Below are 26,814 nucleotides of genomic sequence, written 5' to 3' on the forward strand. Positions count from 1 at the left end.
AAAGTCACCAAAGTGCTTACAGCTTTGTGTCTCTTAATGTAATTGTCACTAAAAGTAGTTGGGTGAAAAACTTAAAATGCTCCCTGGCCACATGTTTTCATCTCTGTAACCAATGCAATCTACCAAATTCTTCTTCAATGTCATTGTGAAAACCTTGTTCAGCAGAATCCCGGCCTAGGAGTGCAGAAGCCGTCCAATGAAAGCACAAGCACTCCACAAGCAAACTTCATGTTTGGTGAGCTCATAAGTGTGCAATTTGGTGGTCATATTCTGTATTTCCTGTTTTGTTGTTTAAAAAAAAAAAGAGGACAATTAAAAGTTCCGACTAATTATTGACTTCATGTTGTACTATATTTGAATAATTTATAGATTTTTGGGGTGTGTGTGTGGGGCATTGGGTCCCTCAGGTCAGCCTGACTCATCTGTCGCACACGCTAGCTCAGCTGAGTCGAGTATCAGCAAAGGTTTCTCCTTCACTCCAACGTAAGTCCACTTGAGAAAAAAAACATTACAATATAAGATTTTTATTATTTAAATCACTAATATCAAAAAATAAAGGAATAATCAATAAATAGTTTTTAAAGTTATTTTGGGTGCCAGAGCAATTCATTACAATGAAATTTTGCTTGCAGTGTTGTTATTTACTGTTATTATTCTAATAATGGGTTCCTTCTTTTGCAGCCCCTCAAGCTTCAGTTTTGCAACTGTCACTCCAGCAGCTGGATTTCCACCAGGTAAAGAGCTTCATGTGTTAAAGAAGATTCTTTGTTTTTTTGTTTTACAATAGATTTAAGAGGTAGCTACTTGTACATTGTTGCTGTCCGGCGGAAACCTCTTGTGTCCAAATATGGTCAAATTCATATTTTTTCCACAAATCAATACTAATGGTCTGTCGTCACTTTATTTTTGTCCAATAGCAACCAATTTAAAGTTCTGAAAAAAGCTTGAAAACAAATACACGACCTCTTCGGAACACAACTTATGTCTGAGAAGTGTTGCAAAACTCCACCTTATTCCTAGTTATCTGGAAGCTGTGTGGAGTAATCGTTCCCTGTATTCAACGTATGGATGTTTTTTAGACAATAAGTGAGTGATAATTTATACATGTATAATCTCAAAGTGACTATTTTGGTCTTGGGACAACACTACAACAGACCTCCTAGATGTTTGTATATAAACAATTGTAAAAATCATCTTTACATGTCCCCTTTAATCTTGTGTCTCTTCAGTGAAGGACGTTAGCGAGTTCTCCTTTGGTGGAAATGGCAAGATGATATTCGGTCAGGCTATAGAGGAGCCGTCAAAGTCCACCTCCCCTTCTCTGACTGCTGCCGTGACTGCCACACAGCCACCATTTTCCGAAGCGCCTGTACCCGTATCTACTGCAGCTTCTGCAACGTCTGCAACGCAAATTCAACTCCCTAAAACGATCGGAGGAGAAACATTAGGCAGTTTTTCCGGGCTGCGCGTCGGTCAAGGAGAAGAAGCTAAAGATGCCGCTGCAAAGCCTACTCCGGCAAACACCGCTTTCACCTTTGGAGGGGCTGGAATTGGCAAAGGGACGGCACAGTTCAGCTTTGGCAGTGATCAGAAGTCTGCGGGAGACTCTCTGGGAGCTGACTTGTCCAAGTCCGGTAGTTTGTTCAAACCTCCTGAGACCACCCCCAAGCTGACCTTCTGTGTGACCACATCCAACACGCCTGCCTCGGGGCTGCACACGTCTTTTAGCAGCCTCCTCGCGGCCCCTGCAGAACCAACGGAAGACCCCAAACCAACCCCGCAACCTTCAGAACTCCCATCATCGCATGAAAAAGACCCTTCCCCAGAACCTTCTGTCGAGGGCATCACACCCTTAGAAGCCCCCAAGCCTTTGCCAGATGCGGTTGCCGTCAAAGTCACTGATCCTGTTCCCGATGCTTTGGCTTCAGTCCCAGCAACGGAGGAAACCCCTCCGGCTCCAGTCATCACGGCAGACACTACCCTGGATGTCACCTCGGCTGCCCCTGTGGTTCCTGTATCCCAAATAGCCCCACCGGCGTTCCAGGTGTCCACTTCTGAGAAGCCCGGGTCCATTTTCACTCAACCCATGACTACGGAAAGCAGCTCTATCACCGTGACGCCGCCTATCAATGTGCCGGCGGTCTCAGTGGCTACTGCCGGTATGGCTACTGCCCCTGCGGCTAGCACCCTTGGGGATGGCACCCCCGCTTTTTCAGTCACTACTACCACTGTCGCCACTGTGTTTGGACAACCTGCCACAATCCCTCCAGTCTCCACAGCGCCCTCAGCGTTTGGCTCGTCCGCCTTCGGCACATCAACCGGAGGTGGTTTTGGCAAGTCTGTTTTCGGCCAACCAAGTGGCTTTGGCCAACCCGCTAGCAACACCGCAACACCCAGTGGCTTTTCTTTCGGACAGTCCGCATTCGGAGCAAGCGCCAGCCCTGCCACCACTGGAGCAGGTGGAGGTCTCTTTGGAGCACCCACTCCGAACAACGCCAGTTCCTTTTCTTTCGGCGCGAACACAAACGCCAACACATCCAGTGGCACTGGCGCTGGACTGTTTGGACAGAGCACCACCTCCGCGTTTGGACAGAGGTCCACTTTCGGACAAGGGTCTCTGTTTGGGAGCAATACCACCACGTCCTCGTCTACAGGATTCAGCTTTGGTCAGCCGTCAGGTAGGTTTAGTTTAGTCTCTCTATAGACTTTTATGAGCAAGTATTTTGGACAGATGGGCGACACAAAAAATATTTACCAATGCCATCTAATGTAGGTAGAGCACAGAATCAAAATTTCAGTCATTGCAAAGATTTTCAGAAGGACTAAAAGCAAAATGTTCACCGATTTAAGCAGTTCAGAAAATGGAAGGATGACACGAAAGTAAATGAGACGCATTAAAAAAATCCCATGAACTATTGCCTGAAATTAAACATTAAGTCAGCCATTTTGTTTCTGAGTAGCTATTTTGGGAAGATTCCAGGGATCGGCTTCAACTTCAACCAGGAAATTTGGCCAAAATAAGTCCAACCATGAACATGTATACTTTAGAGATGGGCTTGAAGCTTTTTTGTGTATGATGGTGTAATGTGGCTAAAACAGTGTAAAACCCTAATCAGTAGTACAAGGTTTCAACATGAAAATCGGTGCAAAAGCCCATTCATGCCTGCTCGCTGCTGTAATTTTCTTCTTTTTGAAGGCTTTGGATCCTCTGCTTCATCTGGGTTCGGCCAGCCAGCCAACACAGGAAGCGTATTTGGACAGGTATCATCATATTCTTTATTTATTTTTATTTAATTTTTTCCCGAACTGCACGTTGACGACTTTTCTCTCAGCCACAGCAGCCGTCGGGTGGGGGACTGTTTGGTTCCAGCACTGGCAATGCAGCTGGTTCACCAAGCGGCAGCCTCTTCAGCGGCTTGGGAGGCAAGCCGAGTGAAGATGCCGCCAACAAGAATCCGTTTGGTCCTAATGCTTCCACCGGAGGGTTTGGGCAACCTGCTCAAACTGGTATGAGATACTTGCCCCATCAAAATTGTTTTATGTTACTGTACTTTGAAAGGTATATATTTATTTCCATGTTTCCCGCAGGTACCCCTAGTCTCTTTGGTAGTACTGCAACCAAACCCATGGGATTTGGACAGGCTTCCTTTGGAGACCAGAAATCCAGTGGGACCTTCAGTTCTGGTGCAGGCAGTGTTGCTTCCCAAGGATTTGGATCCTTTGCCAGCCCAACAAAACCAGGTACTGTAAAAATTCTGTGCTTTTTTTCAGTGCCATCGTGGTTCTTGTTTGCTTCCTTTCACATCCTGCTGGTGAAGTACAGTGGAATCTCCAAATTGGAACAAAGTCCCTTCTGTGATTCTGGTGGGCTTCCAAGTTGATTTAACCATGGGAAATAATCAATTATTCGTTACAGGTTCGAACTGTCACCATCATAAAACCTTTATAACTGCACAGACAGTGTTTTAAGTAAAAATGTGTGTAGTCGTGCAAGTATAAAAGTTAATGAATTACTTCAAAACACAAAAAAAAGTAAAAATACCCTTTGAGGCTGACACCAATTGGAGAAGGCGTAGGAAGGTGATCGTTGAGTTAGCTAGTGACATTAGTGACAGTGTTTTGCATTATATGTTAAATGTTGAAGTATTAAAATTATGTATTAAATTCATGGTTTAATTTAACAGTTAAAATCTTAAATAAGATATGTTGAATAAAAATATGAAAAGAATAAAAAGAATGTACAATAATTTCTGGACTATAAGCCGCTACTTATTTCACTTGCATTCGACCCTGCGGCTAATACAAAGGTGTGGCTTATCCATCAGATCACAAGGGGGTGCACTTTAACTCTTTGACTGCCAGACGTTTTCAGAAAAGGGATGCCGTGGGTGCCAGCCGATTTAAGCATTTTGACTGATCTTTCAAGGTCCACAGAAAATTTTGTGTTTGGACTATGAAAACACACATACTACCAAATGAAAGATTGGACTCTCATCTTTCATCAGAAAAAAAAAAAATTCTACCTTATTCCGTTTTTCAGTAATCAACAATAGAAAATGGTTAGTTTCACCCAAATGCTCTGTTTTGAAACAAAATACGGAGAAATCAAGCTTTTTGTAAAACAATATTATTTCATGCACTCTAGTGAATTTGACACCTTTTTTTTCCATGAATGATGCCACAAACACCTAAACAGTGCTTTACTTCTGTAAAACACTACCACCAACAATGAAAAAGGGTTTTTTGATAGCAAAATACGTTTATTTACATTCAACAGTGTAACAATTTGACAAAACAATTTGGCAAACTATTTACAAATGTGTGCAACTGTGGTACTATTTACAATTATGTGGATGTTTCAAATACAGTTTTTCTTTTTGTAACGCTCCCGTGCGTGCAAGGAGACGCAGCAGGATTTGCACAACAGATTAGTTTCACTGCGATTGCAGACGCTACACTTTTTTGCTGGCTTTTTTTTCCGGGGAATAGCAAGTATATACTGCAGTGTGTGTTTGGCCATGTTGCCATCAAGTCTACTCTCAGGATCATGATACGGTGACGTTACGGTGGTGTTACGTCTGGCTTCCTCATGTCCTTCAGTTCCTATACCGGGTGGTAAGAGATGTTCTGATCCATCTTATCCGCTCCATTCATGGTGGCATCGTAGTCCAGAACCAGTGTCTTCTCCGTGATCAGACTGTACCCACTACTCCGATGAATATGCATTGGACTCGGGGCACTCTTCGTCGTCCGATTGAACGTCCGCCTGAGCAGAAGTGCTCGGTTGTGTTCCGCGTTTTCCGGCGTTTGCATCGCTAGCCGGTGAGGCTTTATGACGTGATCATAGCCGCCGCGTCAATGCTTCCAACTTCGGCGTCAACCTCGGAGTCACCATCATCATCATCGTCGTCATCAATGTGCTCTTTAGCACTGGTTGATGCTTCTCTTCTTTGGAAAAAAAACGATCAAGCGTGAGCTGCTTGCCACCGGTCGCCATTTTCGCTTTCTCAGCCATTGTCCCCTCAGCACTCTAGCTCCGCCTCACGTCTTCTACTCCTGACGCCTACCCGATCTTGTCCAAAGAGAGTCATCGCTGCCCTCTAGGAGCCAAAAATAGTCATTATACTAACTAGATCTGCTTGATACTTTCAGCACAGCTGGCCAAGGCTTTCCTCCACCCGTTTCCCCCCCCCAAAAAAAACTTGGTGAACGTCTTTTAACGTCTTTGGTGCTCCGTAGGATTTTACTAAATGTTATTTAACGTTTTTGGCAGTCAAAGAGTTAAAGGAAGCACAAAAGAGCGTTTGGCAGATCAAAACAAACCAAGTGAGCCCAAATCAGTAGAAGCGACAGAACGAGAGCGAAACAATTTGCACCTTCATTATAGAAAAGAAAGTAGCGGGAACCCGGTGTGGTAACATGAAAACACCTGCGGCTTATAGTCGGGTGCGGCTTATATGTGTAACAAACTTGAGTATTTCCCCAATTTAGCTAGCGCGGCTTAAAGTCAGGTGTGGCTTAATTCCATAAATTACTGTAATTAAATGCTACTTGACAACAACAAAAATCTGCTGTTCATTTTACAATGTATTCAAAACAAATTTAATTGCATTGCATGTTGTACTGAGCAGTTAGTTTAATTTCTTACACATTTTAAATGGTTTAGGAGTTCACTGAGCTAAAGTCCCCTGAGATTTGCTGCCATCACAAGTGATGAAAATTTGCATTGAAGTTCAATAGCTTCTACTTTGATAGCTTCACTGTATGGCATAGATATTGGTGATTTTTTACTATTCATATGCACATAAAAATACTATTGTTTACTGTAGGTATAATTTATTTGATTGTTTCTTCTCCTTTTTCCTGAGATGAAACTTTCTTATCTAGGGGTTCTTGCGAACTTGTTGAAAGTTCAGTGATAGTCCTGCTACTGTGATAAAGCCGTGCATTGGCCATCTCATGCAGCACCATCTCATGACATTTCCTCCCCTTTTATCATCTGAGCTTCAGCAAGTGCCCTTATCTACTCATCCCGGCCATGCATAAGGAGGGTGAGTCTGATGCTCTGTCAGACTGCCCTTAGAAATGACAATCATTGCAGTGTTTTACATCATTTTACATGTGAATTATTTGGCTAAACAACATTTCCATCTCTATTGATGCCCTCATCCTCTCTTATTACACAAATACGCATTACCGGATATGCTTAACTCCAATAAGCATTCAAAGTGTATACAGCTTGAAGTTGGAAAATATGTATAACAATGGTGATATGGTCCAAATACTCACTTGCCAAATAAAGTGCCACTGATTGTCACACCCACCTATGTGGGGTGAAATTCTTTCTCCGCATTTGACCCATCCCCAGAGGGAGCAGTGAGCAGCAGCAGGGGCCACGCTCGGGAATCATTTGGTGATCTAACCCCCCCGCCCATCCAATTCCAACCCTTAATGCTGAGTGTCAAGCAGGGAGGTAGTCATAGTCATTGGTATCACCTTGCTGGGGATTGAACCCACGGCCGCCCAGTCTCAGGGCGGACACTCTACCACTAGATCACTGAGCTAATAATTGTGCACACAGCTGTCGGGCTGTTTTCTTTAACTAAATTATTCAACACAAACAAGCCATCTTCAACTGAGTCTCAATAACAGTTTAAGCTTGTAAACTAGTCTATAACACTAGCATAAACTGATGTGACATCACACATGCGCACTAGCCCTTTACACGAGTGAGTGGGGATGTTTGGTACCACTTTTTATCAAACCGATACCAGTACAAGTACTCAACTCTTGAGTAGTGACCAATACAGATACCAGTAGTACTTTTGATTCATAAAAGTCTTTTTGGTGCACCTTTTATGTTTATAAACACACTAATAAAATTTTCCTGGAATACAGGCAATCTGTAATGTTAGGTAGACCACTAGCAATAACTGTATCAGGAGAGAGCCATAAACATACTTTCATTTTCACGTTTGATATGCCTGAGGTGTATTCAAAGACGGCCAACAATTAATTAACTCTAACAAGACCAAATAGGCAAATTTTTCAGCGAAATAATGAATTTGTGAATGCCAAACTGTGAATTACAGTAGTCTCGTGATCCAGTGATGTCATTGCTTCACTTTCCACAGTTGTTTCCAATGTTTTTGAAGTGAGAAGTGCTCACCCGTCGCAAATTTAGCGCAAATGTTGCAGAGTGGAATTTAATACTCAATAACGGTCGCGTTGTTTCCCCATCTCCTCACATTCAAACAAATGTCTTGTTGGGTTTCACTGGACTGTGAATCCAGGGTTTGTTTGATTAATATCCGCCTGATAGCTTCAAGCAAACAAACATGCTTAGACTGGGAAGCTGCCTAACGACCTAATTAAAAAAAAAAAATGTAACATGAGCTCCTATCTTTTAATGTTATCATTCAAAGCAGCATTGTTGGTCTCATCCCTCCAGGCTCTCCCTCTTACCCTCCCTTCATTTTCAGCGGGATATTAGCAACCCCCCACACCCCTAATGCCTGATCGCTGTGCTACGTGCAGCCAATGTAATCTTGTTACATTAGCGCAATCAATTATTTACTGGGGCGTGCTGGGAGGCGCGCTGTAATTTCAGCACACCCGCCGTTAAGCCCGCTGCAACTTGCACATTTCACGCCATGAGACGCTTGACAAGTTTGCATCCTGGCTGCCTACCACAAAACAAATCTATTAGTAGAGATGTGCTATATTTTTTCTTCTTATTATTTATTTTACCACCAATTTTTGCAAGAATAAATTGAGCATGTGGCAGCACATCTGCTTCTCAGTCCAGAAGTCTCTGTTTCCAATCTGTTTGCAACTTTAATTTACAAGAAGAAAATAATAATAAATACCAGAATTAAGTTGAACTAATACAATTTTTAAAAAATCCTTGAGAGAATTGTTTATATATATAAAAAAAAATTCAAAAAGGATGTTGTAGAAGAATAAATTTACATCTTAAAGACGGGATTTTTTGAGAACTTTGTTGAATTAATTATAAAATAAAATAATTTTACAAGAGAAATACGTTTACACGAAAAGTTGTAAACTTGCAACAATATTCTTTGAAATTTCTTATCTGTACAAGAAGTTAAGTTTGTGGTTCACACGTCTACTCTTTTGGCCCTCTTCTGGCGCAGAGGGCTCCCTGAGATAGCGTTTTCATTGGTTTGCTTTGTTTGAATGTTTGTTTATGCACTTATTTTGTGTCTGTGGGGGGGTCGGTATTGTGGGGGACGGTGGGCTGGGGATTTGTTTTTAAACTATGTAAAGCACTTAAAATTGCATTTTTTTTTTTGTATGAAAAGTGCTATACAAATAAAGATTGATTGATAGAAAATGGAAGGTTGTACTGTACTGTTGATGAAGTGTAACACACCATCATTTGCGCTTCCCAATTCAGGTGGCTTCGGCAATGCACCGGTGTTCGGCAGTCCTCCCGCCTTTGGCTCTTCGCCGTCATTCGGCGCCACTGCGGCATTCGGTACCAGTCCCTCCTTCAGTAACACCATGGGCTCCTCCGCCGCCAAGGTGTTTGGAGAGGGAACGACCGCTTCCAACATGGGCGGATTTGGGTAGGAATAAATACTGATGTTTGTTTATGACGGATTCTGTTGCTATGGTGACAACATATGCAAAATTTATACAAATTTGGCGTGCGTCATAGTCTGACCTACGCTAGCGCAGCAGTAAAGTCAGAATAGAATAAATATTAGAATCAAGCACTTTTGGGCCATAAATACAATTAAAAAAAAAAAATAAAAAAAATCTATAAATTTGCTGGTAATTGGCACGCTGTGCAAATTTGCTCATTAAGCCCTTTTCCTTATTTCAAAATGTTATATAGTAAGACCATCATACACTGAGGACCTGTTGGAAGGACCATGGTTATGTCTTAATTAATGGCGGAATCAAAGAACTATTTAGAAAATGAATTCAACATCTTCATCACCAGTGTGTTCCTATATCAGTTGTCATGACCAGCAGCCCAAATTTGTGCCGGACTAGATTATTCCCCTCTGATAATAATCTCACTCGGGGATCATGCGGCCTATGGATTAAATCGTCTCGCTTCCTGTCCCACTCTCTGCGTTTTGCATACTCGCAGATCCGCTTGCTGATGAGCCGCCGGGCGCGAGTCCTGCGGAGGGGATTATCTTTTTAAACCTTGATTTCCCCCCCTGATCGCCTCCCCCATCATCGTATACCCTCACACGCACCATCTGACACCCTCTGCCTTGGCTAGCATTGTTTGTGAAAAACATCTAAATATATGTTGTGTATGTTAGTCAAATAAATGGTGGGCTTAATCCAGGCTTGGAAGATTTGTCTCATCAGCCCCTCTTAAACCCCACCCAGCTGTACACTTGGTTACAAAACAACCAAACACAGACTTTTGGGTGCTAGCTAGCTATCTTGGGCGACATGCAAACGTAAGCAATATACATCTACACTTACAATTCCATCTTGTTAAAAAGCACATAGAAGCAGATTCATTCAAGTCACCAAAGATGGTTGGTTCACAACAACTCTGAGAGTTTTATCAAACGTGCTAGTCAAGTCGGTGGCTAATGAGAGACGCTAACAGCAGTTTTCATACTGTGCTACTTCTTTTCAGATGTAAGACCCAAATTAAAATTGCAAAAAGTTGTTTGATACTGACTGCGGCAAGCAGCTGGAGAGCCATTCTCTCGTCACGTGTGTGACATTGTCACGACAATTCTATTGTTCTTCAACGCAATAATTGAGATCTTACAAATCATAGGATATTTATTGTCTTAGGTTAGCTCTGTAAGAATATAGAAGTAGTTACGCTTTTTTACTAACCTTCTCAGAGATACTGCAAATGTGCTGCGTTATGTGTTTGTTTGTGAGTCACGCACGTCTTAACTTTTTCTTAACTTTAACGTTTCCTTTTTTTTTTTTTTTTTTTTAACAACACCTCAGTTTTGCTCCACCATCTGGTGCGTCGTCCTTTGGGGCGCTAGCCAGTCAGAATGCCCCGCCATCATTCGGAAATCTGGCCCAACAGGGACCTGGATTTGGCGCTCAGCCCGGCGGCTTCGCAGGTTTTGGACAACAGCCACAACCAGGAGGTGAAATGTTTTCTTCTTGTCTTTGCATCTTCTACTCAAGCAGCATTTAATCATTGTTTTACTTGTATAGTATATTTGTTTGTGCACATTTATACTTTATAACAATGTATTTGTCTTTATAGGCTTCTCTGGAAATACCTTTGGATCCACAAACCAGTAAGTCTTAATGAACACGCACTAGAAAGATGACTATTTACCATATTTCACTTCATTGGAATAGCATTTTCATTATTTTTTTAATTTAACAAAAAATATAACATTTGCAGTTTATCCAGACATTAATATTAAAAAAAATGTCAGTATTCAACCATCTCGTGTTACAAAAGTAATGTACACATAGAATCGGTCTTAGTGGCATTTCAATGTCCTTCTCCGTCTTCTTGCTTCTTTCAGATCGAATTCTCAAACATTTGCCGGTTGGCGAAGTTAGTTTACTGACGCTGCATAAGTCCACAATGTTAACTTGACTTTATGCTCCCAAGGTTTTTTTTTTCTGTTACTGGGAAGTTAGTCAGAGAAATTTACAAACAAGTTTTACATTACTTTACTTGATTTAAAAATGTCATGCATGCCAAAAAAAAATGTTGTTTGATTAGACTTTTTTGAGGTTTTTGTTCTCACCTATATTGCTGTGTCGTTGTGATTCGCTGTAAATCATTCATGGAAGGTAAGCGCCCTCCTTTTAATAATTACATATGTGGATAAGTAAATACCTTAAAGTGGCAAATTTGATGGCCATTATTTTTCATTGCAATGTGGGGGAAAATCTGTTGTTGCAAGATTATTGGGAGTTCAGTATTTTGAACCGACATGTTAAAAATGTGCCGTATACATAGAAATGTTGAGGCAACGAAATGGAAATCTTTATTTTCACTGCAGCGACAACTGTTTTATATTTTTCTTGGAAATAAATCTGTTCAAAGGTTGTATTCTTTCATTTAATTACAATAATGACTTATATAGTAATGTATTTGTCTTACTGTTATAATCTAACTCTAAAAGTTAAAAATTATTATTGGTCGACTTTGCCCACCCATGTATGAACAGTGATGTAGAAAGAGATGGGGGAAAAAATGCCACATACACACACAGGTGCCAACCGGCCTTTGTTAGTCTTCTGATCGTACCTCAAAACCCCCGTTGCGTCCATGCCCTTTAAGTGGAGTCGTAATTTGGAAAAACGCCGTTTTTTCCCAGGCATTGCAAAGGGGGCTTTCCTCACAAGTGTAAGTAACCATTTTCTTAGGCTTCTGATACTACCTAAGATCGACTTAATTCTCCACTTCTGCCTCGGTTGCGTTTATGCTGAACCGTGACGCTGAAAAATGACAGTGTTAAAAAGGGTTTTGCATACCTCCGGTCCTCCAAATGTTTAATATTGCCAGCTTCATTCTACTCCCCCATTCAGCAGAATGTGCCCTTTTTTTTTTATAGAACGTAAAAAATTTAGTCTGCTTTTCCAGGCGGTGCAAAAATGGCATGTCACTGGCCGTACATCCGACCGCACCTTCCGCCCCACCCAAAAGCTAATGCCAAGGTCATGTCTGGTGTTTGGGGAATGTCAGGGTCATTATAAGACCTGGTATTGCCACCTGCCAAAATGTTGACATCCACATTCCCAGCCGGTTTCAAATGGATGTGAAGAGACTGGAGCCAAGTCAATATACAGTTGTGCTCATAAGTTAACATATCGTGGCAGAATTTGCGAAATATGGCAATTCGGGGGAAATATGAGCGAACACCTTGCTGTTTAAGAATCATGTTTTTTTTTATTTGTTTTTTTTAATAAATCATGTTTTGATGGTACACATTTGTCAGTGTATGTAAACTTACAAGCAAAACTATAATACATCATCAGATGCATCATCGTCTGTTACGACTTCAACTAAAGTCTTTGATTTTAGGAGCTCCTCCACACCCACTGCATTTGACAGCATAAAAAAAAACAACTATTTGCATAATACCTCAAATGTTAGCAAAATAATCTGCAGCCACCAAACTCCTTTTAATCCTCGCCCTCCCCGTATCAACTTTGTGATGGAAAATGCAGGAAAGTCTCACAGACACTTGCGAGGATGACAGCTGTCATTATGGAATTCCGATAAAAATAGCTGCCGACCACGCGCCAGCCAAAAGCGCCCACTAGACCCACGTGAACATGATCCCATCCACACTCCAGGACTGGCTTTGCACAGCCTCTGCCAGCAAGCCACGACTAGCCACTCTACAACCTTTCTTCGAGACCTGAACGAATTTCTATGAGTTGTTTCCCTCACGGCCTCACCACTTTACTTTTTTGTGGTTTTTGCTTTGGAAATTTTGATTTTCTGCATCACCACCACTGAATTTCTCACTAAAGTGCACAATCGTTGTTTTTACAAAGCCAGCGAAAAGATTACTTCCTCGATACCACCACTTTGGCTAAAGTTGAAACAATACGGTCCTTCCCATTATGGGTGTGGATCATTAGTTTTTTTCCCCCATTTTCATTACAATCAGAATGAAAATGTGACTGGCCAATCTAATCTAAAATGTATGTGGAATTTTCCCAAAAAGCAATGAAACAAACTTCACTGGCTGGTTGTGTTTCTGCAGATGCACCTTACCACTTGCACACAGCAAAATATTTTCCAACAAACACAAATAGCAAATGTGGTCGAGATCAGTCCTTGAGTGACAAATGGTCCCATTAGAGAGCCACGGTGACATTGGCACCGTCGTGGTATTAATAGTAGCGTCTGGTGCCAAAGATAGTGAAGCGGCGATTATTTTTGCATTAATATCAATGACAGGTGGCCAAATGCGAGCTGTGCTAATAAAAAGTGAGAATGTGACGCTCGGGAATGCCACCAGGATAGCGTTGAGTCCAGGCTGCACAGTCCCAGCAGCAAAGCAGGCAGTCTTAAACCATCCAAATTGAATATTTGGTCATATTGGACACACATCAAGTACGTTTTGTTATTATGTGGACATGCTATGGGCCCACAAATCCACTACTTCCTGAACTCAATGCCACTTTTTCATTTCCTGTCTTTCACAATTGGACAAATTGATTAATCCAGGTGTGCCTGACCTCAGTAACCCTGACGACAATGGCCAGACACACCTGGATTAATCAATTTGTCCACTCGTGAAAGACAGAAAACAAGGGAATGGCATTAAATTCAGGAAGTCAATAATGGTGTTTTAGAATAAAATATAAACTGTTGTTTTCGTATAAAATACTGTGAATGGTGTCTATGTATTAAGTTCATGTTGAAACTAAAGTAAAATATTAACCTTTATGTAATGTTTTAATATTTTAAGCATGATAAACCATCATTTTGAATACCTGTGCGCAGATATGTTGCTCAAAAATGTTTTTTGCATAAAGTATCAAATATGTTAGTACTTGAATAAAATTGTATTATTAATGAATAAACTTTTCTCAGAATTACCGGTAGGTACGGCAAAAATATGTTCCTGTTGGGTATAAAATGAAAAGAAGAAAGTTTCTATTGTAGAATCACAGGACAAAATATGAGGAACGGTTTCTAATATTTTACTTTTTTTTTCTTTTCTTTTCTTTTTCTTACAGTTTTTATTGTTTTAAAACATATTAGAAATTCCGTCCTCGAAGGCTGGAGTCCTGCAGGTTTTGCATGTTTCCCTTCCCATGTTTCCCTTCCCCAACACAGCTGATATATGATGAGCTCATCAGCAAGCTCTGCATTAGTCTGTTAATGATCCTCTTAATTGGAATCACCTTGTGTTGGAGCAGGGAAACATACAAAACCTGCAGGACTCCATCCCTCGACTACCGAGTTTGGACACCACTGATCTAAGACTTTATACTATATGTACCGGTACACTAAAGATATGGCCAATTTCTCTTTTGTTGTTTGTTCCCAAATCAAAATCTGTTAGTGAGCATGTGTCAATTCATCCACCCTAAAGGTCACTTTAAAATGTGCAGTTAAAAATTTTTTTTTTAACTAGTTCTTTAAAAAATCATAATTTAGAGCAAAAGATTTTAATATAAAATACAAACTTTTTTTTTTTTTTTTACAATATATTAAAATTGTGATATTAATCATTTTTAATCAAATATATTTATTTTTTGTGTATTTAAGGGAATTAAATATGTTTTTAGTTTTAAGTTTCTTTTCTTTGTGCAATATTACCACTGTTTGCTGAACACTAAAATCTGAATAATTCACCACTGTAAATTAACACTTCCGTGAAGTATAAGATAATTCATTATGTGGCCTCACCTGTGAAAGAGCTCCCCTCTTAAATTATGTTTCTCCAAATGAAAGGGTAATGTAATTAATCGTATTATTATGGTTCCGGCCTCTCTCTAAAAAAAAAAAAAAAACTTTGTGTAACACGTTTTTAATAATAATGATGACAATAATATTAATAATGCACATTTCAAAGAAATTTGTTATAATATGAAAAATAGCACTACAATGGTATAGTTTATACGAAAAATGTAATAATGACAATTAAATAGAATATAAAGAATAAACAGTTTCCCACATTTTTTGCTTCAATTCAGTGGACACTGCACTGCTGCTTCTGGTGCGCGTGCCTTGGCCATCTGGGAGCAGTAGAATTCAGCCATAAGGATATACAAATCATGGACCCGGTCAAAACTCCTCAATAAGCCATTGTACAATTAGACATTCTTTGCAGAGGATAAAGAATATATGCTTGAGTATTGTCATGTCCGTATGTTACAATTTCTAACTACTTTTAAGGATTATAACACCGCTAAAATCCGAACCGCTATTTCTTCAAACATCTTTAAATTTTAAAAAAAACATTATCGCTATCTTGACTTGTTTTCCGCTCTATTTGTCTTCCATGAATGCATCCTTTTCTTTGGCTATCATTCCAGCACAAAAGGAGTTATTTATAGAGCGGCTGACATCTTATCACTGTAAGAAGTGTCCTACATCACATGCACCGAGCTCATAGTACGAAGTAGCGAAGGTGGCCTCGGGCGTGTGCACATAATGCACGCAAGCCTTTTTCAATTTAGCTCTTAGAGGCTAAGATGCGATGCCTCCGTTTTGTGCAAAGCTTGCTGAAATAGGACATTGATGGCCCGGCTAGCCGCTAGCACATCCACGTAAACACAATGTTCGACAACATAGGATAGCTTTTTATAGGTTGATGATGTCATAATGTGTGCATCATTTTACTGTATTGAAGCTCAAGAGTTTGAGTGTGTGTTTTTGTGGACCATGCGTGGTCCTGCCTGATAAACGAAACGAGGGCGGCCCACGTTTGGCACGGTGACAACCGCATATCAGCACCCTTGGGGCGGCGGTGTGTGAGTGTTTTATGACAAGGACACAACCTTCTGGTGTGTGCGCATGCATGTGAGCGCATGATGATTCAACAAGAGCAGTCAAACTCATCCTGGCCTAAATCCCTTTAAACGAGGAGGGGAGGAGGGGGGGGGGGGGTATTAACTCTCACACACGCACGTTCAGGTTTAGGTTACATGTAGTCCAGTTGACTACTACGCTGAGTAATCCAAGGCCTGCAGTAGCCTAGTTGGGCGGACGGTCACATGGGACGGCGCTACCGTTAACTTTTAGCTACATTTGTTTATTTTTGTTTTCATGCGTATAGCTCGCTTATAGGAAAGGTGTAAGGTGTCCTCACATGGAAATTTATTATGACCCGAGCTAAACGTCACAATCCTGGCTAATATTAACTCATTCACTTCCGCTGACGGCTATAGACGTCAAAAATTTATTTAAACTATTTCTATTAGTTTAACATTTTTTCCCAATTTTGTTAAGTGTTTGAAAATGTAGAATTTTTTATTGTATTAAAACAAATATAAAAATTGGGATTAATCATGAGTTAACTAGTGAAGTCATGCGATTAAATACGATTAAAAATTGTAATCGCCTGACGCCCCTAATTTTTAATAATCTTTTCTTTAAAAAAAAAAAAAAAGTTTATTAATTTTTATTTTTTTTAAGAAAAGATTATTAAAAATTTGGGGCATCAGGCGATTACATTTTTTTTTAACTCATTCACTGCCTTTGACTGCTATAGACGTCAAAAATTAATTTGAACTATATTAGTTTGACATTTTTTTCCACTTTTGTTGACAAGAGTATGAAAACCTTGAATTTTTTTACTGTGCATTTATAACATAAAATTTGTGATTAATCCATTAATGACACTTTTAAAAATGTAATCGTCTGACGCCCCTAATTTTTTATAATCTTTTTTTTATTTTTTTACTATGGACTTTACGTGATTCAAATTTTTAATTGTAATTAATCGCATGACTAGTTAACTCACGATTAATCACAAATTGTACATCTGTTCTAAATGTACCCCCCCCCCCCAAAAAATCTAGGGTTTCATACTCTTGTTAACAAAAATGGGGAAAAAATGTTAAATAGAAATAGTTCAAATGAATTTTTGACGTCTATAGCCGTCAATGACAGCGAATGAGTTAAGAACGTCGACGTCTTCTGCTTAGCATGCTTGCAACTCTGATCTGCCCTTTGTTTCCCGTCGAACCTTCACAATTCTGCTAGCTCCCTCCCGCAACCTCAGCTAACCTTTGCAAGCCCTCCTGGCTAGCTCCCTCACCAAAAAGTCTCAGCGTGGCGTACACGTGTGGCATCCAAGCGATGTCATTATGTCGGGAATCCCTCGCTAGCCCTTCTTTTCTTAACCCCTTTTCACCAGGATGGCTTTTGAGTCAGCGTGAATCTCACCCAGCCATGCGTGAGCGTGTTACGCAATCATGCTAATACGGCCTGGCAGCGTCAATGGACTGAGGGTTTGTTTTGTTTACAATGGAGCGGAAATATAGCAGAAATTGGGTCCAAATCCATCTGACTCATTGAGACATTTTCACCAGTAAAATGTTAATATTTTGCCCAGAATGAATTTGATAACTTCATTATTTTTCTTGTACAATTAATAACTTGACATGACATCACCAATCACGGCTCACCTGTTTTCTGGGTTTGGTCAGCAAACTGAGCCATGATTGGTCGTTACCTACTTCTTCAGCACAGGTGATGTCATATTCAGTCGACAAGTGGAAAAATTTGTATTTCAAGGTATTAATTGTACATGAAAATTATCAAAGTTACCAAATTAATTCTGGACAAATTAACTTTTTTGCTGCTGAAAATGGCTCAATGATTCAAATATCCCTTTCAAATATCCCTTTAACTTTAAAAAGTTGTAATATGACAAATCATATTTTAAGACAGTGGTATGTTTCGAAAATAGTCGTAATGTTACAAGATAAGGTTTTAGATAATTTTTAAAAAATTGTATTTTGTGAAAAATTATAGGTTGAAGTCGTAACAGGATAAAATCATGTTTTTGATGCATTTTTTTTATAGAAGTAGCCTATATTTTCATGCTAAAGTAATATTCAATTTTTATATATATATATATATATATTCCAGATATTTTATATTTGAATCTTATATTTTCAACAAAAAAGTAGTATATTTTTTTAAGATTATAAATTGTAGAGATGGGCGAGTATCGGTACTAGTGTATCGGCCGCCGTCTGATATTGAGTATTTTTATGTAGATTTGCATGCGTTTCCATTCCCAGCAACATAGATTGCACAGTAAGCAAACATACTCAGTAATTTTAAAAATGGTTTAATAGTAATAATAAATAATAATAGATTTTATTTGTAATACACATTACAAAAACAGTAGTAAAAAAAACATTGCTCGTAATATTTTTTTGCTTTAACTTTGTGAACATTTTTGCCAACATGTTAAAAAAAAAAAAAAAAAAAGCAGGGAAGCACATTTTGCTACATTAATGGCTGCTCTTTGTCATTGAACATATTGTAAAAAAAAAATTGTTTTTTTTTTCAAAGCATAAGCCTTTTACAGTCTTGGCCAAGACTTTGACTCATGAAAGCAAGAACAGGGGACGACGGGGCAAAAAATGCTGCATTGCGCTTTGTTTTAAGGCTAAAAGGGTTTGGACGGAGCAGAGCGTGGCGAACGTGTAAGGCAGCATGGACTGTGTAACACAGCAAAAGACAAAAATGCACACTCTCCCAGCCTATAAATAAAAACACACGTGCACAAAATCTGCATAATCATGGTAAATACTCAAAATCCACACAAAATAGCTCAATTGAAATCTGTGATTTCCTTTTTAGCACAGTGAGCCAGCTTGAAGGTAGAAAGGTTGCGGTTGTTCACTCCAGTTTTCAAACATCTCATTCAAAAATAAAATAATAATAATAATAATGATGTTCACAGCAACAGAGAAGAGGAAGACCAAAAGGGCAATTAACCCGCTTTTCACAGACACTCTGTGGCTGAATCCGAGCCACTTAATTGAATAACTTCAAAAGTTGGGTCAAATTGACCCAAGATTGGGTTATTTTTATCCCAAAATAAAAAAGGCAAAAAAACACTGGCTTTTCGGCGGTGTGAAAGGGGCAAAGGATGATCCTAATTGGGTATGAAAGGTGTGCGCGGTCAGTATCTGGGTGGGATGACCACCACGGGGTCCCCCTCCTGAGGACGCCACATAAGCATCTGGGCGTCGTTGGCGTTGGGCTTGACCATGGCGTTGGGCGGGATGCTCTCGTTCTCGCCCAGGATCTGCGGCTGCTCCTGGGCGGCGGGCTCCAGGAGGATGGCCCGCTGACCCAGGGGCTTCCCCGGGTCCACGCGGATGCCCAGGCGCATCCTCCAGTGCACCGTCTGCAGGACCACCGTCTCGGCCGTGGCCCGGTTGATGGCCACCAGCCAGGTGGTGAAGCTCTGGTCGCGGCGGATGGCGGTGAGCTCGGCCACGTTGCTGTCGCTGACCGGCACGCCCCAGGTGATGCTGGGTTTGAAATTGTCGTTCATGCTGACGGTGAACTTGATGTCCCTCCGTGTGGGGCCCACGATGGTGTACGTCTCCGTGGTGTTTCCGTACCAGGGGTAGTTGACGCCGTCCGAGTCGCTGATGGCCTGGATGATGCCGTCGCGGAGGTCGGGGAGCTCCCAACTCGATCTGGAAGACGGACGGAACCAGGTAAAGTCACTTTGTGAACTTGAATACAAGACGGATTGGCTAAAAGATCCCAATTAGTGGGATTGCATGTTAGCTGTGATGGTTTTTCACCATTAAATTAAGTTTGAAGTGATGGAATTGGAAGTGTTAATGGAAGAGAAAAAACATACTGTTAGCTTAACTCATTCACTGCCGTTGACGGCTTAAGACGTAAAAAATGAATTTGAACTATTAGTTTGACATTTTTTCCACTTTTGTTAACAAGAGTATGAAAAATTGTATTGCACATTTAGAACAGATATAAAATTTGTGATTAATTTTGAGTTAACTAGTGAAGTCGTGATTAATTACAATTAAAACTTAAAATCACCTAAAGCCCCTAATTAAAAAAAAAAAAAAAGATTATAATAAATTAGGGGCATCAGACGATAACATTTTTTTATTGTAATTAATCGATTAATCACAAATTTTATATCTGTTATAAATGCACAATCAAACAATTCTAAGTTTTCATACCCTTAACAAAAGTGGGAAAAAATGTGAAACTAATATAGTTATACATTTTTGACGTCTACAGCCGTCAATGGCAGTGAATGAGTTAATAGCATAGTTGCCTAAGTTGTATTTTAACATTGTCTGGAAACCAGGGTTATTATAGTTTTTCAATTTTCATTTTAGTTCGTTTTTTTATTTTGTTTTTTAAATTTAGTTAGTTTTAATTCAGTGATTCAATTTTTTTTAATTTGTTTTAGTAATTAAAAAATGCTTACTTTTAGGTTTGTTTAAAAAAAAAGTGAATTACTTGTGCGCAATTTAAAAAATATATAATAATAATAAACATGGTAAAATTTGAAAAGTAACACATTACCTAATGTTGCATTTCGGCTGAGTTAAATGGAAAAAGCAGGCAAGCCGAGCCATTGGAGCCAAAAGTCAAGCATGAAAAATGATTGCCTAGGTATTATATTATATTATATGATTGCCTATAATGTAAATGACTTTGGTATATTTGACACCACATCAATACCCCCCCCCAAAAAACGGGTACCTATAATTATTTCTGTTTTATAGACTCTGTGTTCATCCATGAAAATGAAATGGCTAACTGTCAATACCATTTGAACTCTGTTGCAAAGCAAAACAGCAGCACCTACAGTGGCAAGTAATTAATATCAATTTATGTAAATTGATAGCTCTGACATTTTCATATTGTTCCAAGTGTGTTTACAAAAATAAAGACCTCCCCTTTAATAGCCCAATACACTCATTAGTATTTTTCCTGAATATAGTAATTTGTAACAACATTTTTTAACCATTTTCATAATTTAATAGTCGAAAAATACAGCCATTCTTGTAATCTGTTTTTTATTTATTTTTTAAATAAAGACCTCCCCTTTAATAGCCCAAAACACTCATCAGTATTTTCCTGAATATAGTAATTTGTGCAATTTGTAACATTTTTTTAAAACCATTTTCATAATTTAATAGTCGAAAAATACAGCCATTCTCTTGTAATCTGTTTTTTATTTTTTTTTAAAATAAAGGCCTCCCTTTAAGAGTTGCCTGTCCTTATTTGCAGTTAATATACCAGTGACACTGTTTAATAATAATAATCCAAAGATGCATGAAGGAAAGAAAAAAAAAAGCAGCGAAGAGATGCGTGAGCATCAGCCACATGACTTCCTGCCCGCGTGCCCGGCCCCACGTCCACGTTTGTGCCGCGGGGCCACATTATCACGTCAGGCATGACAATTGCTCGCGTGTGTGATCGTCACTGCCCGTGCGCATATGAAAACTCGTTTAATCCTCTCCAACACATGCCGCCAAAACAAATACAGCACGTTCCCCGCCCCCTTCGTATTAATTCTGCCTTGGAGATATGAGCAAACGCATTGAATTCGTTGTGAATTCAGATTTGAGAGACAAATTGATTTGAACTGGAGTGAACCACCAAATCCAGTGTGAAACTCAAGAAGCCTGTCATGTTTAAATATCTGTGTCTTGCTTCAACAAAAAAAAAAAAAACACAAAAAGGGAGTTGCCTCTGCAAACATTGCAAAGAAAGAAAGAGGATGTGTACATTGCAGACAGTGTGTATATATAGTGTATTGCTGTCTATAGAGCGAGTATCTGTTACATCCGTGTATGTTACCACATATGTTACATACTAATACTTAAGTCGCTACGACTTTCTGCAGCTGGTTTTAGCATTATTTTAGAACTATTATTACAAATATTTTCAACGAGCGGCAGGCTGGAGTAAAGTCTTATTTTTCTAGGAAAATGTAATATTGCATGGGGGGGAAAAAAGTTTTAATTTTACAGGAATAAAGTCAAAATATTGCAATAAAATTTCTAATATTGTGAGTAAAAAGCACATTTTACAATTGTTGTTTTTTTTTATACGGTTAATATTACCTCTAATTTTGTTTCCACTCTATTTACTAAGGTTGGGAATCTTTGAATGTCTCACGATTCGATTCCGATTTTTGGGTGTGTGATTCGAGTCGATTCGAGAATGATTTTTGCTTCAATCTATAGATGTGCAGGGAATTGTAATGATCTACTCCAGTCTGACTCGCTAATGCTAATTAGCGCGCTACTCGCGGCACTTTTATCACTCAAAAGAACGGCTCCACACTGCAAAAAAAAAACAACTTTTATTGAAATAACTTGATCGTGACTTTTTCCTTCCACTCTCTAATGTGGCTACAACTTAACAGTGTATCAGACCGCGTGGAACCACACTGCCCCTAAGTGGCCAAATCGGGTACAACATGAACAGCGCTCCAAATAAAGGCACAAACAGACAAAGGCAAGACACTATAAAATAATACAGATTTTGGGACATTTAAAATCGATTCTGAATCTTACTAAATGAGAATCAATTTTTTGGCACACCCCTACTATTTACCATTTACAAGTTAAATGTTGTCTATTCTGGGTGTAATCCTATGCTTGACCACTAGATGGTGGAACACAATTTACTCTGATATGGTGTAAATTTTAAAGAAGGCCTAAAACCCGGAAGTCATCCTCTGTAATCCTGTTTTCAAACTACTGATAATAACGGCAGTTGATTCATTTTATAATACTGTATACATATTTGGCCAATGTTAATGATTTATATTGTGAAATAAGTTGGAAAAAAAAGATTGTTTAAACACAGAGGGATTGACACTGTTACTGTACCATACAATATTTTTGTGTTATCTCAATCAATTATATATATGTTTAATCAAATGTTTTTGTATTATTTGAGTGTTTAAAGACTTATGTTTGCGGCCTGCAGCATGTACCGGAAACATCTCAAATTTAGCAACACTGACTGTGCTTTTGTAAAGTACCTCTTCTCTGGCCGCAGCCATGTTGTGCAAGAAGTGTCAAGCCGCTAAAATAAAAATTTAAAAAGTCACACACACAAAAAACAAAAACAAAAAAAATCATCCTGAGCAATAAACTTAAATTTAGCAATAAAAGCGATTACTATAACAACTAGCAACAAAACAAATTAATTTGCTATTGGAGGATAATTAATTTTTGACACGTGTGTGTTTTGCGTGGGAGGAACACGCGCGTCTCTAATCTTGGGCGTGCAGCGCTTGGCTGGGCCTGATGCGAAGCATGAAGATAAAAAAGGAAGCATATTCTCATTTCTCAGCCCACTTGTGGTCACCCCATTCAGGATGTCGCATTTGTTCCTCACTTTCAAGAGAGCACAAAATGGCGTCTACAACGCCAATGTGCGCGTTTTAGTGGCCCTCACTGCAAACTGCAAGCACATGAGTGATCCTTGTATAGTGATTATTTGTCATGCACATGTAATAATTATTGTGTATTTCCAATGTGTTTTTTGAGATTCCCACAATGACACTAGAGCATGTTCTTGTGGAATTAAATTAATGAACAAAACAAAACCAAAAAGAATAATAAATAAAAAATACAATTGTGGATGTTCTTGTTCGCAGGAATGTTTCAAGCTTCATCTTGAGCATTATTACCACTGTGTCATAAAAACATACATTTATGACATTGACAGTTTCAAGAATCATGCAATGACCACTGCTCTCCTTGCCTAAACATACACTAGTGAATCGAAAATCAATTTTAGCACACCGAATTTGGCCACAAATGTACATTTTAGATATATATTTTTTTTGCTCACTTTAAGAAAAGTACAATTCAATTTTGGGATATCTGTAATGCTGTTGAAAGCTAGGGCCCAAACGGTATGGACATTCATAAGACTGAATAAGATCGCCACTGCCACCTACTGTAGTGGATGTACAATTACACTTTGTTCTAGTACGGCAAAATAATAATAATGTTCTGTTGAGACACTTGTCAGGCCCATTATTTTAGAAGAACTAAGTTGACGAAATGAGGATGTGAAATTGCACGAGTCGGCGTAAATGCTGCTGGTGTGCTATTGAAAAAAATATATTTTAAAATAGACATTTTTTGGCACTTTTTATGCAGTACATCATTGCGTAACTTTGTGCAAAAATGTTGCTAGTCCCATGATGAAACTGCAAACATTTTTGTTAATTTTACCCTACCTTCGTTTACAAATGCTAAAATGTTTGTCATATTCTAACAAAGTTGTTCCCAGCGCTCTAAACATCTTAACTCATTCACTGCCATTGACGGCGATAGACGTCAAAAATTCATTGGAACTATTTCTATTAATTTAACATTTTTTCCCCCCCACTTTTATTAACGAGAGTGTAAAAACCTAGAAAAACATTTATTGTACATTTAGAACAGATATAAAATGTGTGATTAATTGCGAGTTAACTATTAGTCATGTGATTAATTACAATTAAAAATTCAAATTTTCTGCAGCCCCTAATTTTTAACAATCTTTTTTTAAAAAATATATATATATATATATATTAAAAAAAATGTCTAGGTTTTCATACTCTTGTTAACAAAAGTGGAAAAAAATATTAAACTTATAGAAATTGCTCAAATGAATTTTTGATGTCAAAAGCCGTCAATGGCAGTGAATGAGTTTTAATGAGTATAAGTGTTCATGAAAATAATACTAATCGAGTCACTGTAAGATTTCCCCCACTTTTGTTAACAAGAGTATGAAAACCTAGAAAAACATTTATTGTACATTTAGAACAGATATAAAATGTGTGATTAATTGTGAGTTAACTATTAGTCATGCGATTAATTACAATTAAAAAATCAAATTTTCTGCAGCCCCTAATTTTTAACACTTTTCTTTAAAAAATAAATATATATATATATATATTAGAAAAATGTCTAGGTTTTCATACTCTTGTTAACAAAAGTGGAAAAAAATATTAAACTTATAGAAATTGTTCAAATTAATTTTTGACGTCTATTGCCGTCAATGGCAGTGAATGAGTTTTAATGAGTCTAAGTGTTCATGAAAATAATACTAATCGAGTCACTGTAACATTTTTATGCATAGTTTTAACTCTAAAACTAAATGTAGTGAACGTGTACTAAAAAGTTAAATACAACTGAACTGGACTGTAATTCTTTGAAGTACCACTAGAGTGAGCTCGAGTACCCCAATTTGAGCATCGATGAACCTGTCGCAGTTGTGTCGGCCTGGCACTCCTGTACTCCAAGATGATAGCTGGGTAGATTTTGGATACTCACATCCCCTTGCTGCCATAGGTGTTGTAGAACTCCATGTGGTTGCAGGCTTGGATCCATCCGACGGTCCACGTCTCGTTGGCGGCCACCGGCGGCACCAGCACCAGGGCCTGAGCTCGGAAGTAAGGCGTGCGGTAGCGCAGAATGACGGCGGACGACTCGTCGATGCTGGTGGGGTTCGAGTCGATAGACGCGTTCACCTGCAGCACCGCCACGCCGTCCCGGAAGGTTTTGGGCTTGCACGCGATGCTCTGGAGGCAGCCCATGGCGCTCGCATCCGGGAGCCACTCGACGACGGTCCACAACACGATCCACGGGAGCGCCTGCGTAAGGGGGAGACGCATCGGGACGGCGGCACAAGTCACCGGCCGCTGGGTCGGAGATGGTAGGAAGATATCGGGAAACTTTTCCAACGCTTGCGCTCACGTTGCGTGGGAGTTAAATGCAGGTTACAACTAGAATAATAATCATCAATTTGGCGACAATTTTAAGGAAAGAAAAAAAGTCTTCAAATCTGCAGCTGCCGGTGGTGTCCTTTTAATCCTCATTTGGTTCAGTCAACTCATGAAATGCAAAAAAAAAAAATTAAAAATGAAGCGTACCTTTTCTCATGTATGATGCTGACAACGTTGTAATATCATTCCGTCCATGCTACTCATTTCCGACGCAGAAAAAATAAGAATTAGAAGCAACAACAGCAGCTGCGCGTTCGCGACCAACACTCGCATCCACCTTGGCACCTATTTCAATCTATCTTCCAACAACTGATAATTAAATGTCCACGGTGGGAGCTGTCACCGAGCTGGAAATAAGACGAATTTGAGGAAGAGGCGTTTGGGTCCGAGTCGTCGCAGCGCGGCGGCTTGAGCAGGTTCACACGCTCGTTGGTCTCCCACTACTCAGCCAAGCCAGTCGCTGCCAAACGGCTTTATAATGAGCTTTTACACGTCACTTCCGGGTGTGAGTGTGGGGCATGCTGGGAAACGTAGGCACAAGCAAGCGCTTACCGTCACGGACGCTTTATTTGGTGCGTTTGACATTAAAAACAAGATGTTTTTCTTGTAAGGGGACCCCAAAATTCTCATAAAATTACAAAATATATCTAGTCAATGTAGACCGCAACTCTTGTAAAAGTACTCAACTTTTCCTGTCTTGTTTTAAAACTTTAAACTAAATAGAAACGTCTCATATAGGCTAATAAGGTTTCTTTTCATGCAACGTCGCCGTTTTATTCAAATAAAAAAAAAATACTCGTATATGTATTATTTTTGGTCTCATAAAAACCTACAATTTTATTTTCTTTATTTTCGTATTAGAACGCAAATTATTTTGATTTCATTCAGATAGAACTGCCCCCTTTTCCTTAAAACGTGTTTTCAGTAATATTAAATATTTTTTGTGATTACAATTTTAGTAAATGTATTGTTTTCTCCGTAATATTATCACTTTATTCTCATGAAATTACTACTTCAATTAGTTTTTTTTAATATGGTAAACTAAACTTATTACTATTAACTTTATTTCTTACAAAATTGGAGTGTTTAT

General features: G+C 39.1%; 2 protein-coding genes across 4 annotated transcripts in view; one reads left to right on the top strand and one right to left on the bottom strand.

The window, feature by feature from the left end:
• The window catches only part of nup214 (nucleoporin 214), a 30,626-nt gene extending 19,087 nt beyond the window's left edge, over window positions 1-11,539 (top strand). Inside the window, exons 26-36 of one of the 2 annotated variants that reach the window (XM_077542707.1) lie at window positions 163-235; window positions 408-483; window positions 682-734; window positions 1,230-2,678; window positions 3,197-3,261; window positions 3,333-3,507; window positions 3,589-3,741; window positions 8,921-9,092; window positions 10,465-10,613; window positions 10,736-10,769; window positions 11,007-11,539. In XM_077542707.1, coding sequence (XP_077398833.1) covers window positions 163-235; window positions 408-483; window positions 682-734; window positions 1,230-2,678; window positions 3,197-3,261; window positions 3,333-3,507; window positions 3,589-3,741; window positions 8,921-9,092; window positions 10,465-10,613; window positions 10,736-10,769; window positions 11,007-11,043 — 2,436 coding nt within the window. In that variant the 3' untranslated portion in view covers window positions 11,044-11,539. The remainder of the gene's footprint in view (window positions 1-162; window positions 236-407; window positions 484-681; window positions 735-1,229; window positions 2,679-3,196; window positions 3,262-3,332; window positions 3,508-3,588; window positions 3,742-8,920; window positions 9,093-10,464; window positions 10,614-10,735; window positions 10,770-11,006) is intronic. The other variant, XM_077542708.1, reaches the window with a different exon arrangement.
• Window positions 11,540-18,247: 6,708 nt separating this feature from the next.
• Window positions 18,248-26,187, bottom strand: fam78ab (family with sequence similarity 78 member Ab). Of its 2 annotated transcripts, XM_077542400.1 has the most exons (3): window positions 25,872-26,187; window positions 25,273-25,592; window positions 18,248-19,632 (listed from the first exon to the last, which is right to left on the bottom strand). In XM_077542400.1, exons 2-3 carry the CDS (start codon window positions 25,533-25,535, stop codon window positions 19,107-19,109), a joined length of 789 nt encoding a protein of 262 aa, XP_077398526.1. In that variant the 5' UTR covers window positions 25,536-25,592; window positions 25,872-26,187; the 3' UTR covers window positions 18,248-19,106. The 2 variants fall into 2 exon arrangements, with proteins under 2 accessions (XP_077398526.1, XP_077398525.1); XM_077542399.1 differs by having other exon boundaries at window positions 25,273-26,184.
• Window positions 26,188-26,814: the final 627 nt, after the last annotated feature.

Source organism: Vanacampus margaritifer, chromosome 14, assembly GCF_051991255.1.
Source record: "Vanacampus margaritifer isolate UIUO_Vmar chromosome 14, RoL_Vmar_1.0, whole genome shotgun sequence".
Lineage (NCBI taxonomy): Eukaryota > Metazoa > Chordata > Actinopteri > Syngnathiformes > Syngnathidae > Vanacampus > Vanacampus margaritifer.

Excerpts from the sequence above, each read along its gene's own strand:
- fam78ab (XM_077542399.1), bottom strand. The coding sequence starts at position 25,613 with ATGCGTCTCCCCCTTACGCAGGCGCTCCCGTGGATCGTGTTGTGGACC. Across the intron at positions 19,633-25,272 it reads ACCTATGGCAGCAAGGGGAT|ATCGAGTTGGGAGCTCCCCG; the intron begins GTGAGTATCCAA and ends TCCGTCTTCCAG.